This window comes from Bombus huntii, chromosome 18 (assembly GCF_024542735.1).
Source record: "Bombus huntii isolate Logan2020A chromosome 18, iyBomHunt1.1, whole genome shotgun sequence".
In the NCBI taxonomy this organism is placed as follows: Eukaryota; Metazoa; Arthropoda; class Insecta; order Hymenoptera; family Apidae; genus Bombus; species Bombus huntii.
In genome coordinates, this window is record NC_066255.1 from 4,572,669 (window position 1) to 4,592,205 (window position 19,537).

General features: G+C 37.7%; 1 protein-coding gene across 21 annotated transcripts; it reads left to right on the forward strand.

Annotated features, from left to right (window-relative positions):
- Window positions 1–5,686: 5,686 nt before the first annotated feature.
- LOC126875508 (venom serine protease Bi-VSP-like) lies at window positions 5,687–13,666 on the forward strand. 21 transcript variants are annotated; one of them, XR_007693489.1, is made up of 14 exons: window positions 5,696–6,755; window positions 7,375–7,425; window positions 7,484–7,665; window positions 7,847–8,101; window positions 8,173–8,370; window positions 8,539–8,620; window positions 8,692–8,846; window positions 9,175–9,516; window positions 9,927–10,671; window positions 10,884–10,979; window positions 11,056–11,334; window positions 11,410–11,678; window positions 11,762–11,860; window positions 12,023–12,205. XR_007693489.1 is itself a non-coding variant. In XM_050638487.1 (6 exons), the coding sequence occupies exons 1-4, from the start codon at window positions 6,653–6,655 to the stop codon at window positions 8,583–8,585; spliced, it is 639 nt and encodes a 212-aa protein (XP_050494444.1). In that variant the 5' UTR covers window positions 5,687–6,652; the 3' UTR covers window positions 8,586–8,620; window positions 8,692–8,846; window positions 9,175–9,916. The 21 variants fall into 21 exon arrangements, 1 of the variants encoding a protein (XP_050494444.1); XR_007693485.1 differs by having other exon boundaries at window positions 7,267–7,665; XR_007693480.1 differs by lacking the exon at window positions 5,696–6,755 and adding an exon at window positions 12,780–13,666 and having other exon boundaries at window positions 7,234–7,665; window positions 12,023–12,127.
- The last annotated feature ends 5,871 nt before the right edge of the window (window positions 13,667–19,537 follow it).

Here is a 19,537-nt window from a genome sequence, read left to right on the forward strand (position 1 = left end):
AGAAGGTATGCGTCGGTTCGATGTTGAGTCTTAAAGACGTGGAAGACTCATTAGAGAAATTCAGCGGGGATGACCTGCTGAGTGTAAATCAGTGGGTGGAAGACTTCGAGGAAATGGCAGAAGTGTGGGGTTGGTCAGACACCCACATGGTGGCCTATGCTAAGAAATTACTCGCAGGCTCCGCTCAGGCCTTCGTACGACAAGAGCGGTGCGCGAAGTTCTGGGCAAAGCTAAAAAAGGCGTTGAGGAATGAGTTTGAAAATGTAGTAAGCGACCAACAGATACATGGCGAGTTATCCCATAGAAAGAAGAAAGCAGATGAGAGTCTGCAACAATATATGTATCACATGTGCGGGATTGCAAAACAAGGAAGGGTTGATACGCAATCCTTGATAGACTACATTATTCAAGGCATTCCCGACGAGGTCGCGAACAAGACTGTGCTATACGGAGCCAGGAATATCGAGCAATTAAAAGAGCGTTTCAGGCGCTACGAAGCGATAAAAAGGGATGTGGAGATGAGGACGAAGTTTGAGGAGCCGAAGTGTAGCAGGGTAAAGCCGGTGGCGAAGTGGTCCGAAACCGAGAGGAACAAGGAACCCAGTCGATCTGGAGATGCGAGGAAGGCGCGATGCTACAATTGCGGTGATGCGGAGCACGTGTGTGCGGAGTGTCCGAGCAAGTCGAGAGGACCTAAATGTTTCAAATGTAGGGAGTACGGACACATCGCATCAAGTTGCGACAATTTGGGTGAGCACTCAAAAAAAGTTTATAGCGTGTTTCGGTCGTTACAAACAAGGCGTGGTAAGGATGTTAAGATGGAAAATTTCGAATTGAGCGCGTTGATAGACACCGGTAGTGAGCTGACTCTAATGCGAGCAGATCAGCATGTGAAAATCGGAGCGCCCAGATTAAGTCGGGAAATCGTTGGATTTCGCGGTGTCGGTTCCGGAAGGAATTTTACGCTCGGGAAATTTTCGACGAACATTATTATAGACAATGAGTCGTACTGTATAACCATACACGTAGTTCCAGACACAGTGATGCAACATTCGCTTATTATTGGCGCAGACTTTTTGGACACTGTTGAAATAAGTATAAAAGGGGGAGAATCTTTTATTAGTAGAATAAAGGACGAACATCCCGATGAGTGTCCGGAAGTCCTCAAGATAGATGTAGACACAGGCGAATGAGATAGATTTGTCACACGTGAAGGACATGCAACATAGGCAGGCAGTGGAAAATCTGGTCCGAGATTATAGGCCACTGAAAACACGCGAAGTAGGAATCGAAATGAATGTGATATTACAGGATGATATTCCAGTTTACGAAAAGCCGCGAAGACTATCTCCACAAGACAAGGTCGAAGTCGATAAACAGATCGAAATGTGGCTGGAAGACGGTATAATACGCCAGTCACATTCCGATTATGCCAGTCCGATCGTCCTAGTCAAAAAAAAGGATGGCTCGACTAGAATCTGTGTCGATTACAGACGGTTAAATCAAAAAGTAGTGAAGGACAGATACCCGCTGTCCTTGATCGAAGACCAATTAGATTCGTTGCAGGGCTCGAGGGTATTTAGTACTCTGGATCTCAAGAACGGATTCTTTCATGTTTCTGTTGGGGAAAGTAGTAGAAAGTATACGGCATTCGTAGTCCCCACGGGCCAGTACGAATTCCTTAAGATGCCGTTTGGATTGTGTAACTCGCCAGCCGTCTTTCAAAAATTTATAAATGCAGTTTTTAAAGAGTTGATCGCGACGGGGGTTGTTCTAACGTACATGGACGATCTGATTGTGCCATCGACTGACTTTTCGAGTGGAATCGAAAAATTAAGGTCGGTATTGCATGTCGCTAGCGAACACGGACTACTCATAAACTGGAATAAGTGTCGATTCCTACAAACGAGGATAGAGTATCTGGGCCATATTGTCGAAGGCGGTAGCGTTCAGCCATCGGAATGCAAAACCAGGGCCGTCGCTAATTTTCCGGAGCCTCGGTCCGCTAGAGATGTTCAGAGTTTCCTTGGTTTAACGGGATATTTTAGAAAGTTTGTGCCCCAATATTCTATCATTGCGAGACCATTGTCAGATCTGTTGAAAAAAGATGTCCCATTTAGGTTCGAGTTGCGCGAGCGAGAAGCGTTTGTAGGACTGAAGGCAGCGCTGAGCGAGAAACCGGTGTTGAAGCTATACTGCGTGGGGGCGGAAACTCAGCTACATACAGATGCGTGTAGCATGGGATACGGAGCAATTTTGTTGCAACGCGACAGTGATGACGACGCTTTTCACCCTGTGTATTATTCGAGTGGAAAGACTTCGCCGGCTGAGGAGAAATACACCAGCTACGAGCTTGAAGTTCTGGCCATCGTGAAAGCGCTAAAGAAGTTCCGCGTTTACCTGCTCGGTATCCCATTCAAAATTGTTACAGATTGTCAGGCATTCGCATTAACGTTACAGAAAAGGGACCTGTGCGTACGTGTTGCGAGGTGGGCGATCCTTTTGGAAGAATTCGACTACAAGGTAGAACATAGACCCGGGAGCGGTATGATGCATGTTGATGCGTTGAGTCGAAATCCGCTACCTGAAGTCATGCTGATAGACGAGGACGAGCGAGGGATTGTTGCACGAATAAGGAACGCGCAGCTGAAAGAAGACGACCTGCGGCAGATCCGAGAAAACATGGAACAACATGAGGCCGACGGGTACATCGTAAAGAACGGCATTTTATACCGAGAAATAAGGGATACACCGTTATTGGTCGTGCCAAAGTCAATGCAAACTCAGGTGATTCGACGAGCTCACGAACGCGGTCACTTTGGCATCACCAAAATAGAAGCGTTGTTAAGGAGGGATTATTGGTTCAGAGGAATGCACGAAAAAGTAGAAAAGGTAGTGCAGAGTTGCATCGACTGTATCCTTGCAGAGAGAAAGCAGGGAAAACAGGAGGGGTTACTAAATACCATCGACAAGGGGGAATTACCGCTCGACACCTACCACGTCGATCACCTTGGGCCATTACCCTCTATAAAAAAAAGTTACCGACATATCTTTGTGGTGGTGGACGCGTTCACAAAGTTTGTATGGTTGTATCCCACCAAGTCGACGGGTTCTGCCGAGGTCATTAGTCGCTTGAGGACTGTGCAGTCTGTGAATTTTGGGAACCCGAGGAGAATCATTTCCGATCGCGGAACAGCATTTACGGCCGGCGCTTTCGAAGACTACTGCAGAGAGGAAGGCATACAGCACGTTCGGACTACAACTGGGATCCCGCGGGCGAACGGACAAGTGGAAAGAGTGAACCGGACGCTTATCCCACTGCTGACGAAGCTATCTGCACCAACGCCGGACAAGTGGTTCAAACACCTGGAGACAGCGCAGAGGTATTTAAATGCAGCTCCCAATGTAAGTACGAACGCTGCCCCGTTCCAGTTGTTGTTCGGAACACGAATGAGGCTGCGGGACGACCCACAGATCAGTCAACTAATCGAGGACGAACAGGCCGCAGTGTTTCAAGAGGAACGAGATCAGCTGCGTGCAGACGCAAAGAGACGGATTGAGGAGATCCAAATCCGAAACAAGCGGGCGTATAACAGGAGACGCAAGAAGGCGACAGCATACAGGACGGGAGATCTAGTGGCAATCGAGAGGATGCAGAAAGGTCCCGGGCTAAAACTGCATCCGAAGTTTCTTGGACCGTATCGGGTGATAAAAGTCCTGCGAAATGACCGATACATAGTGCAGCGAGAGGGGGAGCACGAAGGGCCACGTACAACTTCCACGGCAGCCGATCACATGAAGTGGTGGAATGCTGACGATAGTGATGTAAGTGCGAGCAGCGATGATGAGCACATCTGAGGGCAGATGTGATTGTCAGGAAAGGCCGAGTGTAATATCGTAGAATAAATTTGAATTAGAGATCGGTTGAAAATAGAAAAACAGTGTACGTCGTCCTTCTGTGGTTCGTTTACATTTAAGAGCGCCTATGTGACTAAAGTCACCTAGTTCTTACAGAGATATGAGAAAAAACAAGAAACAACGTTAGAGCAGAAGGACGGTTTCGTGTTTCAAGGGCGGACGACCGAGAGGTCAGAGTATGCGAGTCGAAAAGCGAGTGTGTTGCGAGAGTCAGAGCTAATTGAGTCGTTGAAGAGTAGAGTCGTTAGAGGTTTCGAGTTGTCGAAGAGTAGAGTCGTTAGAGGTTTCGAGTCGTCGAAGAGTAGAGTCGTGAGAATTGATAGAGTCGTTAGAGAGAGAGAGAGAGAGAGAGAGAGAGTGTGTGTGTTAGATTCGTTGTGACGAGAGTGATCAAATAACTGTAAAGTTATTTGATATAGATACGAGTATTGCATTTAGTTCCGTTAAATAAATATCGTTCTCTGTCCAATTTATATCTGTATATTCAGTTCAATATTAATAAATTGTAAGTAATCGAAAAAAAATTTCTATCCTTATTTTTCGATATTACAATATATTTAAGAAAGATATTTAATTTTTTGCTAGTTAAGTATTGATCGATTAAGTTACTGTACCTTTGTTCCGATAAATGCGTGCCATTTCCTCGAATCTAATATCACAGCAAATGCCAATACCTATTTTGCAGCCCTTCACATCGAACGTCGTTAGGGAGTTACCAGGACTGAGTGAATCACTCTCTCGAAAAGTAATCTTATTAGGAATGTCGATGTCGAATAGATGTACCTAATAACATAAAAATGTGGTCACTAATTCTATTCCTGCAACTTTTGTAATTTAATATCAAAGTTACCAACTCCTAAACTTTAATTATTTTTTATTTAATAACTGACAGCGTTTTTATCACTTTCTTTTATTAAAAAATCTTATCATTTAATAATGTTTAAAAAGGAGAAAAAATAAGTATAGTAATATTTTAAGTATGTGAAAAATTTATATTACACATTACAACAAAAATGGGCGTTTCCCGTATCATAACGTTATCTATAAACCGTAAATTATAGAATTGGTTATAGTATACGTATGTACATATGTATATTCCTAAATTATTCCTAGATAGAGTCACTTTCTTCGCCCCAATATTTTCAAATTCAAAGCCATAAAGGAATATATTACTTACCTTTCGGTGTTTTGCTATCAAAGTTCCATCGGGACCCCAAATAGTACAGGTATTGTACAATTTATCGCCCTCTATTTCAGGCATCGTACCACCAACTACATAGATGTTGTTTTCTTTAGCTGCGTTCGATGAAGCAACGCTCGTTTCACCATCAGGAATACTCTCGGCGTATTTTCGAAAGTACTCTGCATTGCAATATTTCAATTAATGAAAAATAACTGTCTTTTGTTCCAACCATAAATTAAATTGAAATGTTTGTCAGTTTTTTATTTTTTAAATTATTAAAATAACTAAGTTTTATATTTCGACTTAATTAAATATGCAATTACTTAGCTAATAGTATATATAATAAATTGTTTCTACAGGTTCAAAATGAAAAATGAATATTTAGAAATATTTAATTACGACAATGCTATTTGTGTTAGCATCAGTGGCTTGTTACTCAACGACTTTGCTAGTACTTTTTGAAACATAAAGTTAGTTTTCAATTAACACTTATACTAGAGGCGGAATTATAAATGCAAAATAATTGATAATACTAATTTATAAGTACCTAATTATTAGTATCTTCAAAAATATATTTATACAAAAATCACGATAATCATGAAAATGGGGAAATCCTATATTCTCGAATCAATTCACAATTTATTTTGTATATTAATTAGATTCCGGGCTCATCAGTACGTACTCACTGGCGACATCGAGAAAATGTATCGGCAATTCCTCGTACGACCAGAGGATCGGAAATATCAAAGGATATTATGGCGCAGCGCGAGTGGAGAAACAGAAACATATGAGCTTAACACCGTAATACTCTTATCATAGAAATAGAAGCAGTCCTCAATTCCCGCCCGCTAACTCCTATCTCCACCGATCCAAATGATCTCCTAGCCCTCACTCCCGGACATTTCCTCATTGGCGATTCATTAATGTGCTTACGTGATCGAGATTTCAGAGACATTCCATCGAACCGACTCTCCAAATGGCAGCATATCCAACAGCTTAAACAACATTTTTGGAACCGCTGGCATAAGGAGTATTTGAACGAGCTAACCAACCGCAATAAATGGAGCAAGGGTGGACACAGCATCCAAAAGGGCACAATCGTCATCCTCAGAGAGGACAACGTTCCCTCCATGCATTGGCCTCTGGGCCGAGTTATCAAGGTTCATCCAGGCGCCGATGGTGTCATCCGGACAGCTACAGTTCAGACGGCAAAGAGCATTTTGGATCGGGGCGTCAAAAGGCTTGTCCCACTGCCAATTCAACCCGATCTCGAGAAACCCGAACAACTAGCCACCGAGCCGAAATAAGATGGGAACTTCAACCACACCTCGCTAGTTTGATCGGTACCCTCTCAACGGGGGGAGAATGTTACGCCATGCGGCTTACCATAGGTCATATTCTTAACTATCGATCGCGGCACTATAATGTCGCAGACGGATCGTCGCGTCTGCCCGGCAAACAAACATTGTAGTGGCAAGCGCATGGTTCATTAAGCAGGGCGACTTCCAGAAACGTCGACTCGTGGCCCGTATTTTACCTCGCAGTAAAAGAATGTGGCGTGATCCGAACGTAGTGGGGGTCGCCTTCCAGAAAAAACGAAAAAAATCGAAAGGCGTTCAGAACTTTTCGAGAAGTCGAACCGTCAACACATGTGGTATGTCGCGCATTACTTATCAACCAAAACGCAGTTACATTTTTTTGGTTCCATTTATATCTTTCTAGTTAATAAGTTGTTGAAATAAACATTAATTTATTTGTGTTAATTCTGTGGAATTTCATTGAACTACCCTTATTATCATAATCGAAATAAGGGGATCGATCAGTTCGTGGCGTCGATTATTTAATCGTAACGGGAACTTACAACTCTCGTTGACGTGCTATCTCGCGATCGCGTCTCTCCGCGAACGGTCGAAACAAAATGATTCACTAAAAACTGTCCTGAATTCCTAAGAATTTATTTACCGCAAAACTGACAAAGTGTTTATTTAAAAAATGAGGTTGAAGGTAGTCCTTTTCTTTCATTTCATTCATTTTCATTTTCTTTCTTAAGTATGGCTAACACAATATCTAATCAATTAAAATTTTATATTTTCACGTGAAAAGTTTCTTTAGATAATTATTATCAACATGATGACTAACTCTTACGGATTAATACGTGTCTGTAGGGCAATCCGGTGGACTTGATCGGCTTTTTACTTCGAAAGTTGAGTAATCGGTGTCGCTTTCTTACGCATCTTTGAACTGTATAAATGTTTTAAAATTGTTTGATCCAGAATGTACCACACCGGACAATCAAGAAGGCAGGTGCCTTGACTACAGAAAATGTAAACCTCTGCAAGAAATATGGCAGATACAGTACCGTACAGCCACCGATTTTTATAGACGATCAGTGTGCAGATACCAGGGCAATGTTACGATCGTTTGCTGTCCGAACGATCCAAACAAAGAGAAGAGAGAAATTTTAATAAAAACTGTGTATAAGTATAAGGCTTTGCGACCACCATACTGTGGTTTTAGCAACGTCTCTCATACCAGGGTGGTCGATGGTAAACCAGCTGAACTTGGTACGTTTTATGTCTTTCTTTCCAATTAATAATAAGCCATTTACTGCAAAGCATGAACTTTAAAGGCATTAAACAGCACATCAATGTACATTTCAATTAGACTAAATAATAATGCTATGATTTTATCGGTAGTAACTTTACTTATTAACTTGAATTATTTCTTTCTTTTACTTCATGTTAGGAAGAGTATCTTTTTGCTTGAAATAAAAAATTGATATAGGAGTAATAATATGGAGAGAGATCAAAAACTGTTAGGGCAGAAATTACACGTTTGAACTTTATAGTTCAGTATAGTTCAAATAGAAATTATATAGAATTATTTAATAATTTGTATTCCACTGGAATAAAAATTTAATTTCTGTCTTTATCAAATCTCTATTTCAGAGTATTTGTACGTATGTACTTATCGTCTGCTGTATGATCGAATATCGAATAGGTAATAATCGTTGTTACTCGTAATGTGAGAAAAAATTATGTATATTCACAACTATGACTATTGCATTTTAGGCGCTTGGCCATGGATCGCTGCATTAGGTTTTCGTAATCCCCGAAACCCAGACAAACCACTATGGAAGTGCGGAGGTTCCCTGATATCGGCTAGGCATGTTTTGACCGCAGCACATTGTGCACATATGGATGGAATAGAAAACATACACAATCATAATATTGCCATTCTTAGATTGGTGGAGGAGGTGCCATTTTCGAGTAAGTCCTCAAATATATATATATATATATGCTATTGAGTATTGCTGAAGTATCATATCCTGAAATTTCTTACTGTACACATATATTGTGTCATAAAGCGTGTACAATTCTTTCTCATACTTTTGGTCATTCCTTTCCTGCATTTTCATTTATTTTTTTATTTTTCAGGGTACGTATATCCCATTTGTACGAAAGAGCAACTTCGTCGGCTATAACCCCCTTGTTGCTGGATGGGGAGCGTTAAGATATAGTAAGTGATATCAATTTTATAATAAAATTAAACAGTTCCAGTCTTAAATATCTTTCTCATTTTCTTCGTAGGACGACCACGACCTAATGCATTAATGGAAGTACAAATGCCAGTGATTGAGAACGCCAAATGCAAAATAGCTTATTCCAAATTTCCTAATGCACCTGATATCACTGATGGTATAATATGCGCCGAACATGCTCAGGGTGGAGAGGATTCTTGTACGGTAATTAAGTTACAGAGTTACTACAAACTATACGGTATCTGAAGACACATCGATTCGAATTAACATCAAATCGACGTCTTAAACATTAAAAATAATAGATAAACACAATTTAATAGTTTTGCCCACTTCTCACACCTCGTTATGGTATTTAATCTAATTTCCTTCTAATCTTAGTTTTGCTCAAAATACATATAACATGTACGTTATAAATTGGAGTATTTCAATACACAAATCAATAGAAGATTATTACTGTATATAAGTATAATTTCAATACAATTCGATCGATATATTTCAGTATCTTTGATTAAAAATTTAACGATCCTTTCAGGCTGACCGCGGCGGACCACTGCTGATACAACATGAATTAACCTCGTATTTAATAGGTATTGTGTCTTATGCTTATAAGTGCGGCACAGCTGGGTATCCCAGCGTTTACACTAGGGTCACATCGTACCTTGACTTCATTCTCCAAGCGATGCAATAATATGATATTACTGTTCCATAAATATCATTGTGTAAAAAACGTAAAGTTGGATTTTCTTATTGTGGAGATAAGAAACAGCTCAAATTTACATTGTTTTGTACGTTACAAATTATAGGCTTAAAATGTACGAAATGTAACTTTGAAACGACACTAATTTTTTACGCACGATAAACCTCCACGACTTAGGTATGTAAAGATGATAAACGTATATTAATTCTATTAATTTGGTAATAATAAACCAACTTTCTGAGAAGTTCTGTAAATTTCGTTTCTGTTGTATCAAGAGAATAATGGAATATTCCACTTAGATCGTATACTTCTTGTACGTACGTACAAAATTTTCCGGCTAATCTAAAACACTTCATAAGATAGAGAGCTTCTGGAAATTCGGACACAGAGAGTGCATAAAATACAAGATAAGTCTCGTGTCTTTCAAAATTATTTTTTATTCGCTAAAAACGTCCTGTGTACTCATGCAATCACATGCAACCTCGAAACTTCACTTATTTTTTATCACTTTCCAATTCAATACACAGTTTCTGCATTTTTGACTATATGTAAGAGAAATTTCCATTCAGCCAAAGGTGTACTTACAGATTATAGATTCCTATACGACTCTCAGTAAAAATTTATCCGCACTCCAGATAGTTAAAACTTCTGTCGACCGTATTGATCCATCTGCACTCTTCGTATGACGTCAATATCTGTTCAGTGCTGCTGCGCAGGTTTCTTTGTGTTACGTCAATTCGTTTGTGACCGTTGCGCGAGTAATGGCGCTTTGCAATGGTGATTTGCAGGAAAACAGTGCAGGATGCTGTGATTCGTTTCTTGTGGTCGGAGGTTATGTTTGATGCCTATATTTATCAAAGATTTAATGCACATTATGGAGAAAGTGTTTTGTCACGAAGTGTGTTTGAATGGGCACAAAAGTTCAAAGAAGATCGCACAAGTGTTATGAAAAAACAGCTGGACGCCCGTCCACATCCACGATGACAACATTGAACGTGCTCATGAACTTATGCTCTATGGAATAGACGAGTGACACTGGATAATGTGGCAAATCATTTGCAAATCAGCCACGGCTCTGCTTATGCAATAGTGCACGACAGATTTGGATTTTAAAAAGTTTGTGCGAGATGGATGCCGAAAAAGCTGATGAAAAGGTGAAGACGACGATGCATTCGTGGTTCGCAGCTCAGCCCAAAACATTTTTTAATGAGAAAATACAAAGGTCCTTCGGTAAATGGACAAAGTGTATACAGAAATCGAGTGATTATGTCAAAAAATGATGTATGTCTTTTTTGGCAATTGCTTAAAATAAATTCTACACCGACAGAGCGGGTAACTTTTTACTCACCCTCGTAAGACACTTAAATTTCCAATCTATTATGATGAATAAAAGAGCTTATACTATTAAATCTAATTGTATTTTGTTGCATGAGAGTACACGTGTATGTGATGTACATTACCTTTATATCCCCTTGAACGCTTCAATATTGCGCATATATACTATATTTTGTACAGCTTCTATAAAATTTCGTATGTTTGTTTAGGCTGTTAATCTAGAGGCTGGAGTACAAAGAAGTGGCACAATGATGTGGGCTGATGACATTTATAATTATCAAGGAATCACCCCTACATTCGCTCAGGTATATATCGTTGACTATAACGTATTTAACATATATGATTGTTAGAATATTAATAATTAATTTTTAATTCTATCAGAATTTTAATGAAACTGTCCCTTGGGAAGGAAGAACTGATACCTTGATATCACGGTTTGTACATCCTATATATACGACAAATTTTAGAACATTATATAACGAAGAACCAGATCGTCGTGGCCATGTGATGTGAATAAAAGGACTTGAATTTGATGATATTTTTATAATGTTAGATAACATAACTAAGTATCTTCGCAGTAAGATAGGATGACATGGTTTACATGATCTTAATGTTGTTCACTTGAGTGATGATATTATAAGGAAAAGTGTAATATCACAGGTAGGATGATTCATAATTTAGAACTACTAACTCATGTATGTATTAAAAATTAAAGAAATATATTAAATTTTATAGGATATTTATGTTTAGTAACCAGTAATTCAGAGATTGGTATTCATGGTTACTATAACGAGGCTGTAGAAACGCACCCTTTCTTCTTTGCAAATGGTCCTGTATTTATGTCTAAGCCGAAACTGGAACCTCTGAATAATTTAGATTTATTCTTGTTATTTTCTAAAATACTTATCTACAGTATACCATAAGGAATGATACCGTATCGCACCTAATCAAGTGCCTTAAGAAACATCAACAGGATATCACAGTAATCCCTTATCGACTGATATGTAAGTAAAAGTTATCTGTCATTGTTATACACAATTATGTGTTAGTGTTATACACAGTTATTTATCATTTTCTATTAATTCAGTTGTAGCCACTACAATATCTATGACACTGGTAGTAATTATGAGAACAATAATGATGTGTTCTATAAGAGGAAATGATGATTAGGAACAAAAACTTACAGGTAAGTCAAAGTATATGTTATTTGCCATTTGAAAAGAAAGTTACTAACTTGGAATTTTTTGATAAATAATAATTGTGCAAAATATATTGGATTTCAAATTTGTCAAAAATTGAAATTTAAGAAGCATTGTAATAATATAACATTAATATTTTGATTTTTCAGGAGATATCATGCGGTGGATGGATAATATGTAAAAAATATTAAGCAGTATATGAATTTTCATATTGCGTAGAGATAACAAAATGAATTTTAAAAAATGTCGACACGGTAATAAGAAATAGCATCATGACAAAGAATATATAAAGACAGTTTCATTTTTTATAAATAAAAATTTGTTGTTCCAGATTTTGAAATACAGTGAAACGTTTAATTAGTATCTTAATATCTTTAAATAATTATTATTTTAGAATCAATTGTAATTGTATCATACGTACTTTTGAATTCGTGCAAGAACATATGTAATTTTGAAGTAGTTATTATTAGGAAATTGTTAGACGCGAACAGTATGAGAAAAGTTAGTATGCAGTGTAATAATTATCAATCAAAACACAAGAATTAAATTCTTGAGGAAAAAATTTCCGGAATTTCTTATTTACATGATTATAAAGAAATCCATAATAAAAAGGAGCTGCTTTCTAATACTTCTCTTCCTTGTAATGCCTACGTTAACAATAACGAGGTTCGACTTTTTGTTTTTAGAGGGATACCGGAAAATTTGAAAGTACAGTACCATTGGGAAGAAAATCACGATATTGAAAACGATATTTGCAAGTAAATTTCCAAAAAATCTGTTTTCAAATTTTCGCTTTCTATTTCACATTAAAAGAAAGGGAGGGCTGCCTTCTTTTTCTGCAAGACAAAACAAACATTCTGAATCTCGTATCAATGAATGATGTCAATAAGTTATTTTTCTTTTCAGATTGAACAATATTCCAGATTTATTCATAATTTCATACTACGCGAAGAATAGACTTTCATAGGTATATAAAGGAAATATTAAGTATAGGAAAACTCTTTTTCGTTGTAGGTGACATATGCTTCACGGTTGAACACATGTATTTTTGAACACATATAAATGAAGAAGTACTCTTATGGAGAAAAAGAATTGATACCTTCGATTGACATTAGATAATGTATATAAACTTATGAACAATCACTATCAGTTTGTATTTTAGGTGCACACGCAGATTTGTTGGAGTTCTTATAAAATGTACTTCCTGTACGAACGTTTTATTCTTCCAAATTTTACGATACTATGTCTCATATAATAACTATATGGATTAAACGTAATATAAATGATCCGAAAATAGACTCGAACGACATTAATTGTCTTTCTATTTATACCAATATCGAAAATACAAGTAAAGCTGGAGCAATAGTATGCAAGAATGGACTATTTATTATTTTAAACCAAATCATAGCATATTCAGAATGCACAGTATTATCATGAAATGTAAATGAATCAGTTGTAAACGAACGATTTTACTGTAAAATCATTGCCACCTTTTTTTCATCTGAAATATAGCAGCAATGAGTACATTCTTTTAATATATAATAAAACGAGATATCTTTATAAAGTTACATATGTCATCACTGGTAACTGTTATCTCGTATGACACCAAATATACCGTTAGTATGGAATGATATTTTTATGAAGATATACTTTAATGATAGATTTTATGAATGAAACGTTATATAAGAAAAATTATCTCTTGTTATTCTATGAAGTGTAGTAGCTAATGAAGATTAATTTTACGAAGTATTAGAGCAAAAGAGAATTAAAAAATTAAAAAGATCTAAATAAGATTGTTCGTGTGGCTTAATTATCTCAATTCTGATACACCACTTGTTACATTCTAACTAATTAGCGCTAAACAATAACTTGCAAATATTAAAGATATTAACACCTTAATATTAACACCTAAAGGTTTTCAGGAAATTTTATAATATTTGATTATTGTATATCTAGTCATTGATTGATAAAATTTCTTGTATAAGCATAGATCGAGGTTGACGTCATACGCAGATTGCATTACAGGTATCGTTTTAATTTATTTTATGGCTAGAATCGTTTGAATATTATACGAATAATTATTTCCATTCGAACGATTAATAAATCACGTACCTATAAAAGATATATTATGAAAAAGACGTGACGAAACAAAAAAATATTGGAAATTCCGTTGTCATTAGATCAATTATTTTTGCAATGATTTTTATTTCCATGTAATTACATATGAAATGGGTAATTCATTAACATCTCCTCGAATCGAATATAATTCGTTACACTTCACAACGATTCAAATAATGGACGGGAAATATATAATAACTTTCCTGTCCTTGCGTTAAAATAGTACTGTACAAATCAGATGATACAAGAAATACCCAAAAAACCCAATTACATCCACATTGCATGACAGCACACTTGCAATGGATTTTTGTGATTTCAATGTCACAGACAATGACACAACTAATCAGAACACGTTCCAGGCTATAGACATTGAAATTACCGCGTGTTTAATACGTTTAAAGCATAAATCTAAATTTCACGCGATTATTTCTTTGTACATTGTGAAACTCTTAAATTATCTTAATCGAATAAATAATCCTAATGTAATAAAACATCTTGAAATAGACCTAGATATCTGAAACAGAAACTCGAAGGATAAGAAATCCTAAAAGGTACTAATCCTAAAATAACAAACTCCTAAATAATAAACAAGTGATAAAACCTGTTATAAATAATAAACCTTACCTGGAATAATCCAATCCTAACTAATCGAAAATAAAATAAGGCAAGCAATTCTTAATCTTTCAAGTAATTTTTCCGAAAACACAGAAAGATAGAGAAATTAAAAAGACGCAGCACAAATTGCAGCACAATGAAAGTTTCGGAGCGATGAATACGATCGTATTAAACTAAATAATTTTCAAAAGTGAAATTACACTGAAACGTATATCGATGATATTTGTCATTTCTACGATCTGTTTCGCTTGATCGTGCTTCTTTTCTGATGTAAATTCAATTTATAATACGAACTAAGTTTCCTTTATTATTATTAGTCCTGCGTCTTTTTAATTCGTCACTTCTTTTATTTCAGAACAATGACGGGCTCCAAGATGCTGTTCGGATGTTTGGCGTTAATTGCTTTTCTGCATCCATTAGTTCACGTTTGTACTTCGAGTAGTACAGCTCAAGGTTTGTACTTCGAGTTGTCTTTTTCCATGCACTTCAAATTCCAATACGATCTGGTCACGTGGCCTTCGTACAATTTCGAAATTTTACCTGTTTGGTAATCGTCAATGAAAAAAGAAGTTATGCGTGACCTCAACACATTGAAATAATTTTTATGATTTTTTATTTGCCGGTTGGTCAGCAAGTTAATGGAAAAATTTCACTTAACTATTCGCGTTAATTTCTTCGGTTTAACTTTTGGGAAATGCTTCGTTAGCTTCGGGAATATTCCAACGATTCGTTTTACGTACAAAATAAGCATGATAAATATTACATCACGGTAATGTAATATCGGAATATATTAAAGGTGTAATTTTGTCCGATTAATTATAATTTATTAATAATGGATTGAAAATACAGATATTAGTTAGACAGAGAAACGATGTTTGATTAACAGGAAAACTAAATGCAACGCTCGTATTTACAACAAATAACTTGACAACTATTTGGTAACTCTCTCTCTCTCTCTCTCTCTCTCTCTCTCTCTCTCTCTCTCTCACTAGCAACTCTAACACTCGACAACACTCGCAACTCAATTCTAACGACTCTATGCTTCGACGTCTCGATCAACTCTGATTCTCGCAACACGCACACTTTTCGGTTCGGCTTGAATAGCGAAACCGTCCTTCTTCTAACGTTGTCTATTGTTTCCCTCATACCTATGTAAGAACTACCAACTACGTGCCTTTAGTCACGTAGGCACTCTTAAATGTAAACGAACCACAGAAACACGACGTACACGGTTTTTCTATTTTCAGCCGATCTCCAATCAAAGCTATTCTACGATATTACAATCGGCCTTTCCTGACAATCACATCTGCCCTCAGATGTGCTCATCAGCGCCGCTCGCACTTACATCACTATCGTCAGCATTCCACCATTTCATGTGATCGGCTGCCGTGGAAGTTGTACGTGGCCCTTCGTGCTCCCCCTCTCGCTGCACTATGTATCGGTCATTTCGCAGGACATTTATCACCCGATACGGTCCAAGAAACTTCGGATGCAGCTTTAGCCCGGGACCCCTCTGCATCCTCTCGATTGCCACTAGATCTCCCGTCCTGTATGCTGTCGCCTTCTTGCGTCTCCTGTTATACGCCCGCATGTTTCGGATTTGGATCTCCTCAATCCGTCTCTTTGCGTCCGCACGCAGCTGATCTCGTTCCTCTTGGAACACCGCGGCCTGTTCGTCCTCGATGCTACTGCTCCTCTTTCGCTCTTCCTCTATCTTCCTCTCCGTTGTTTGTTTACCCATTTCACTCTTGTCAGGGGCTTTGATGCGAAAAGCAAAATTTCATATGATCTCACCAATTTCGGATGTCAGTCAAATCAGTCAAATCAGTCAAATAATAAGTTCGCGTTAATATACACGTTCGATTTTTGAAAAGCTTGTTCAATTTAATAAGAGTCTTGGTAACAGGCTTATGTTTTTAGACCTAATTGGTTGTTTTCATTTACAAGTACCTCGTGTTAAAGTACTCATAAAATGACATTAAAATCAGAAAACTAATAACTGAAAGATTATCATTTTTCCTCTGTGGTAGTTTACATATAACATAATGCAACTAACATGTCACGATTAATGCAAAATAAATAAATTACTAATATAGACATTTTTTTAGTAATTTGTATAATCGTGAAACGAATTGGACTTTCTAAAGGCAAATATTAAAGGAAACATGGAATTGATGCCAAATCTATCACAAATATTATTTATACTACTTATTTGCGCCGTCTGAAGCTTTATACTATATACTGATCTACTACATACTATATACTATAAACTGAATCCTTTGACGTAATCTTAATAGCTTGAAGGAATCTCTAACCCTGTAAGTGTTTTCGGTTTATGGATGGTCCTTGGAACAATGCTTAGGTTTATTGCGCACTCTTACAAATAACGGAGAAAGCGGGTAGTTATTTTTCCAATAAACAATGTCACCCACGAGCCACGTTGGTAGGAGGCTTCCTCCTCCTATCTTCATTCATTAACGTTGGCTATAATCAATGGGCACCCTCACTTTCCTAACGAAAAGTGTGAACAACGAATCCGCGTTCTTCGTTCAGAAAGCACACCCACACTGAGATTTCCTCTCGTGGCGGCACACGAGAACGCAAATCTCACCACTCGAAACCAACTAGTGTCGGACGACGGCAGCGCAATGGTTAGCGCCATAGAGTACAAACGTTCGGATCCCGGGTTCAAATCCCGGCGCCTCGTACTTTTCCAAAGTGCGATTTTTCTTCCACGACATCTAAATAAGAAGAGAATACAGCAGTACTACACCCCGGCAAGCGACATCTACAGCCAGCAGCCTACAATTATCACGGATATATGAAGGAAGACGGAGAAAAAGAAGAAAAAAAGTGTGTTTCGTCCAGAGCCTGCTAGTGGACTCATCAGTAAGGCTTACCTAGCAGGCTCATGCCTTAGACATAATGGAAGGAGGGGGAAACAAAGCTATGTACATGGCAGAGACATTGAAGACGGATTCCTCCCTCCCATGGCCGGACACTGTATCCAAGGCCGGTCGGATCTCCTACCCTCTCTTGCGACGTATCCCAGTGGAGCGGCCCCACTCTTAATCTAGTTTGGTGGGAGAGGTTCGCGTACACACCGTGTGTAAGAACTATTAAAAACCACACAGTGTATCGCGACTACTTTCCTACTACTTAACCCAAGTCCTATATATTATCAGTCTTAGGTCCGAGGCGGCTCCTGTCACGTAAAGTTGGTACTTGGGTGGTAGTAAGAAGGCTGAGTCGTAACCCAACTACTTATTTTCCTTTATAAAACTTTATTATAAACACTGACAAAATAACACCGAACCGGAGAATAGGGGTTGTATGAGTACAGCAACTAGAAGAGGAACAAGAACTGCCCGAGCTGGGTGAAGTCTCGGTTTATATTCGTTTTGGTTTTAGGATGTTGAGGGGCTAGGTGTAGGTTATGATGTAGAAAAGTGTCCGAAGGTCGGGGGTCCATATCCTATCTCTGATGTGGACGGAGGTGCGTCACAGCCTTGGTGTATGCTATGATGATAAGGTGGTGATGTGTCCAAAAGTGTCCGAAGGTCGGGTGTCGATGTATTATCACTGACGTAGGTTGAGATGTGATTGATGTCACATACCCCCCCCCCCCCCTCCCCTCTTTAGATTGATTTTGGTCCTCCAAAATCTTAGTGCTTCCTCAGTATGGAGCGATGGAATTGGACTCTGACTGGTTCGACTTGTACTTGTTCTTCTTCGTCGTGGTATATGCTTTTGCTATTTCAACCTGTGAAGGTTGTTGGCTGGTTAAATTTCGACTACGATTAATAGGGATAATTTGCTAAGTTTGACGAAATGCCGCAGTATCACGTGTTGAATCTTTTGTAGACTTTCTAACAGCCTGTGATATAGAATGAGTTAGTGGTCTTTGAGTAATGGTTTTATACTATCTTGTTGTTTCTTTATAGTTTGATTGTTATCCAGTTGTTCCTTTGATACTTGCATTTCTTTGTTTTGTTTAGCAACTTCTAAAGCCTTTTCAGCATCTACAACTGGTTCTTTTTCCATGCATGTAATTTCTTCTTCAACCAGTACAACTGTGCTTTCCTCTATAGTTCGTGTTTTTGTGTCATTTAGTAAACTTTTCAATTCAATTTCCACAGTATCTGGAGCTTTAGATACCGACTGACTGTCATCTTCTGCATTTTCAATGCCCCAATCATCAAAGATATCCTGAATGACACTTCTTTTGTTAGTTATGCGCACTTTATCTGCTTCACTTATAGATTTATTCCTTCCTTCTGTATTAGCAACATGTATAAGTACGACAATTTTATTATGAATAATTTTCTTTTCTACATTAATTTTATGTGAACTATCAAAAGATCAATCTTGCCACTTCCATTTGTTGTTTCTTGTTATTCTTTTCTTTAATATCAATGTCATCTGCAGTTTCTAGATCACTAATTACTCCTGAGGTAATAGGAGTTATAGAATCGTTTCTTGTCTTTGTATGATTTAATATGTCATAATTGTATTTCTGGCTACAATTTTCAGAAACTTCTTGAGCCACAATTTCTGTTGAAATTACTTCTATAATTGTTCCATCACTTTCTCGTGCTTAACCTATCGAATTAAATTCTTCATTTACAATTTCAGCGTTCTTCATTCCTTTTTGTTCTGCAGAAACATTTTTTTTTCTTCATTGGAATTTACAACAGCATCCTTTTCATGTACAGTTAAAACAATATTTTTTCCGTACTTTCATTCATATCATTAATATATAGTAGTTTCTACAGTCAGTACCATTACTTCTGAACTACTATCAACTAGTTTAGACAAATCTGTGTCTGTATCCGTGAGATGCAATGTTTGGGCTTTATCATCAAAAGTTTCACCAAGTGTTTTAATTAATGCTTGACACTGAGCATTAGTAACACTAACTGTATCTATAT

Coding starts and splice junctions, on each gene's coding strand:
- LOC126875508 (XM_050638487.1), top strand. CDS start 6,653: ATGTGGCGTGATCCGAACGTAGTGGGGGTCGCCTTCCAGAAAAAACGA. Junction 7,666..8,172: donor TGGTAAACCAGCTGAACTTG/GTACGTTTTATG, acceptor ATTGCATTTTAG/GCGCTTGGCCATGGATCGCT. Junction 8,371..8,538: donor GGAGGAGGTGCCATTTTCGA/GTAAGTCCTCAA, acceptor TTTATTTTTCAG/GGTACGTATATCCCATTTGT.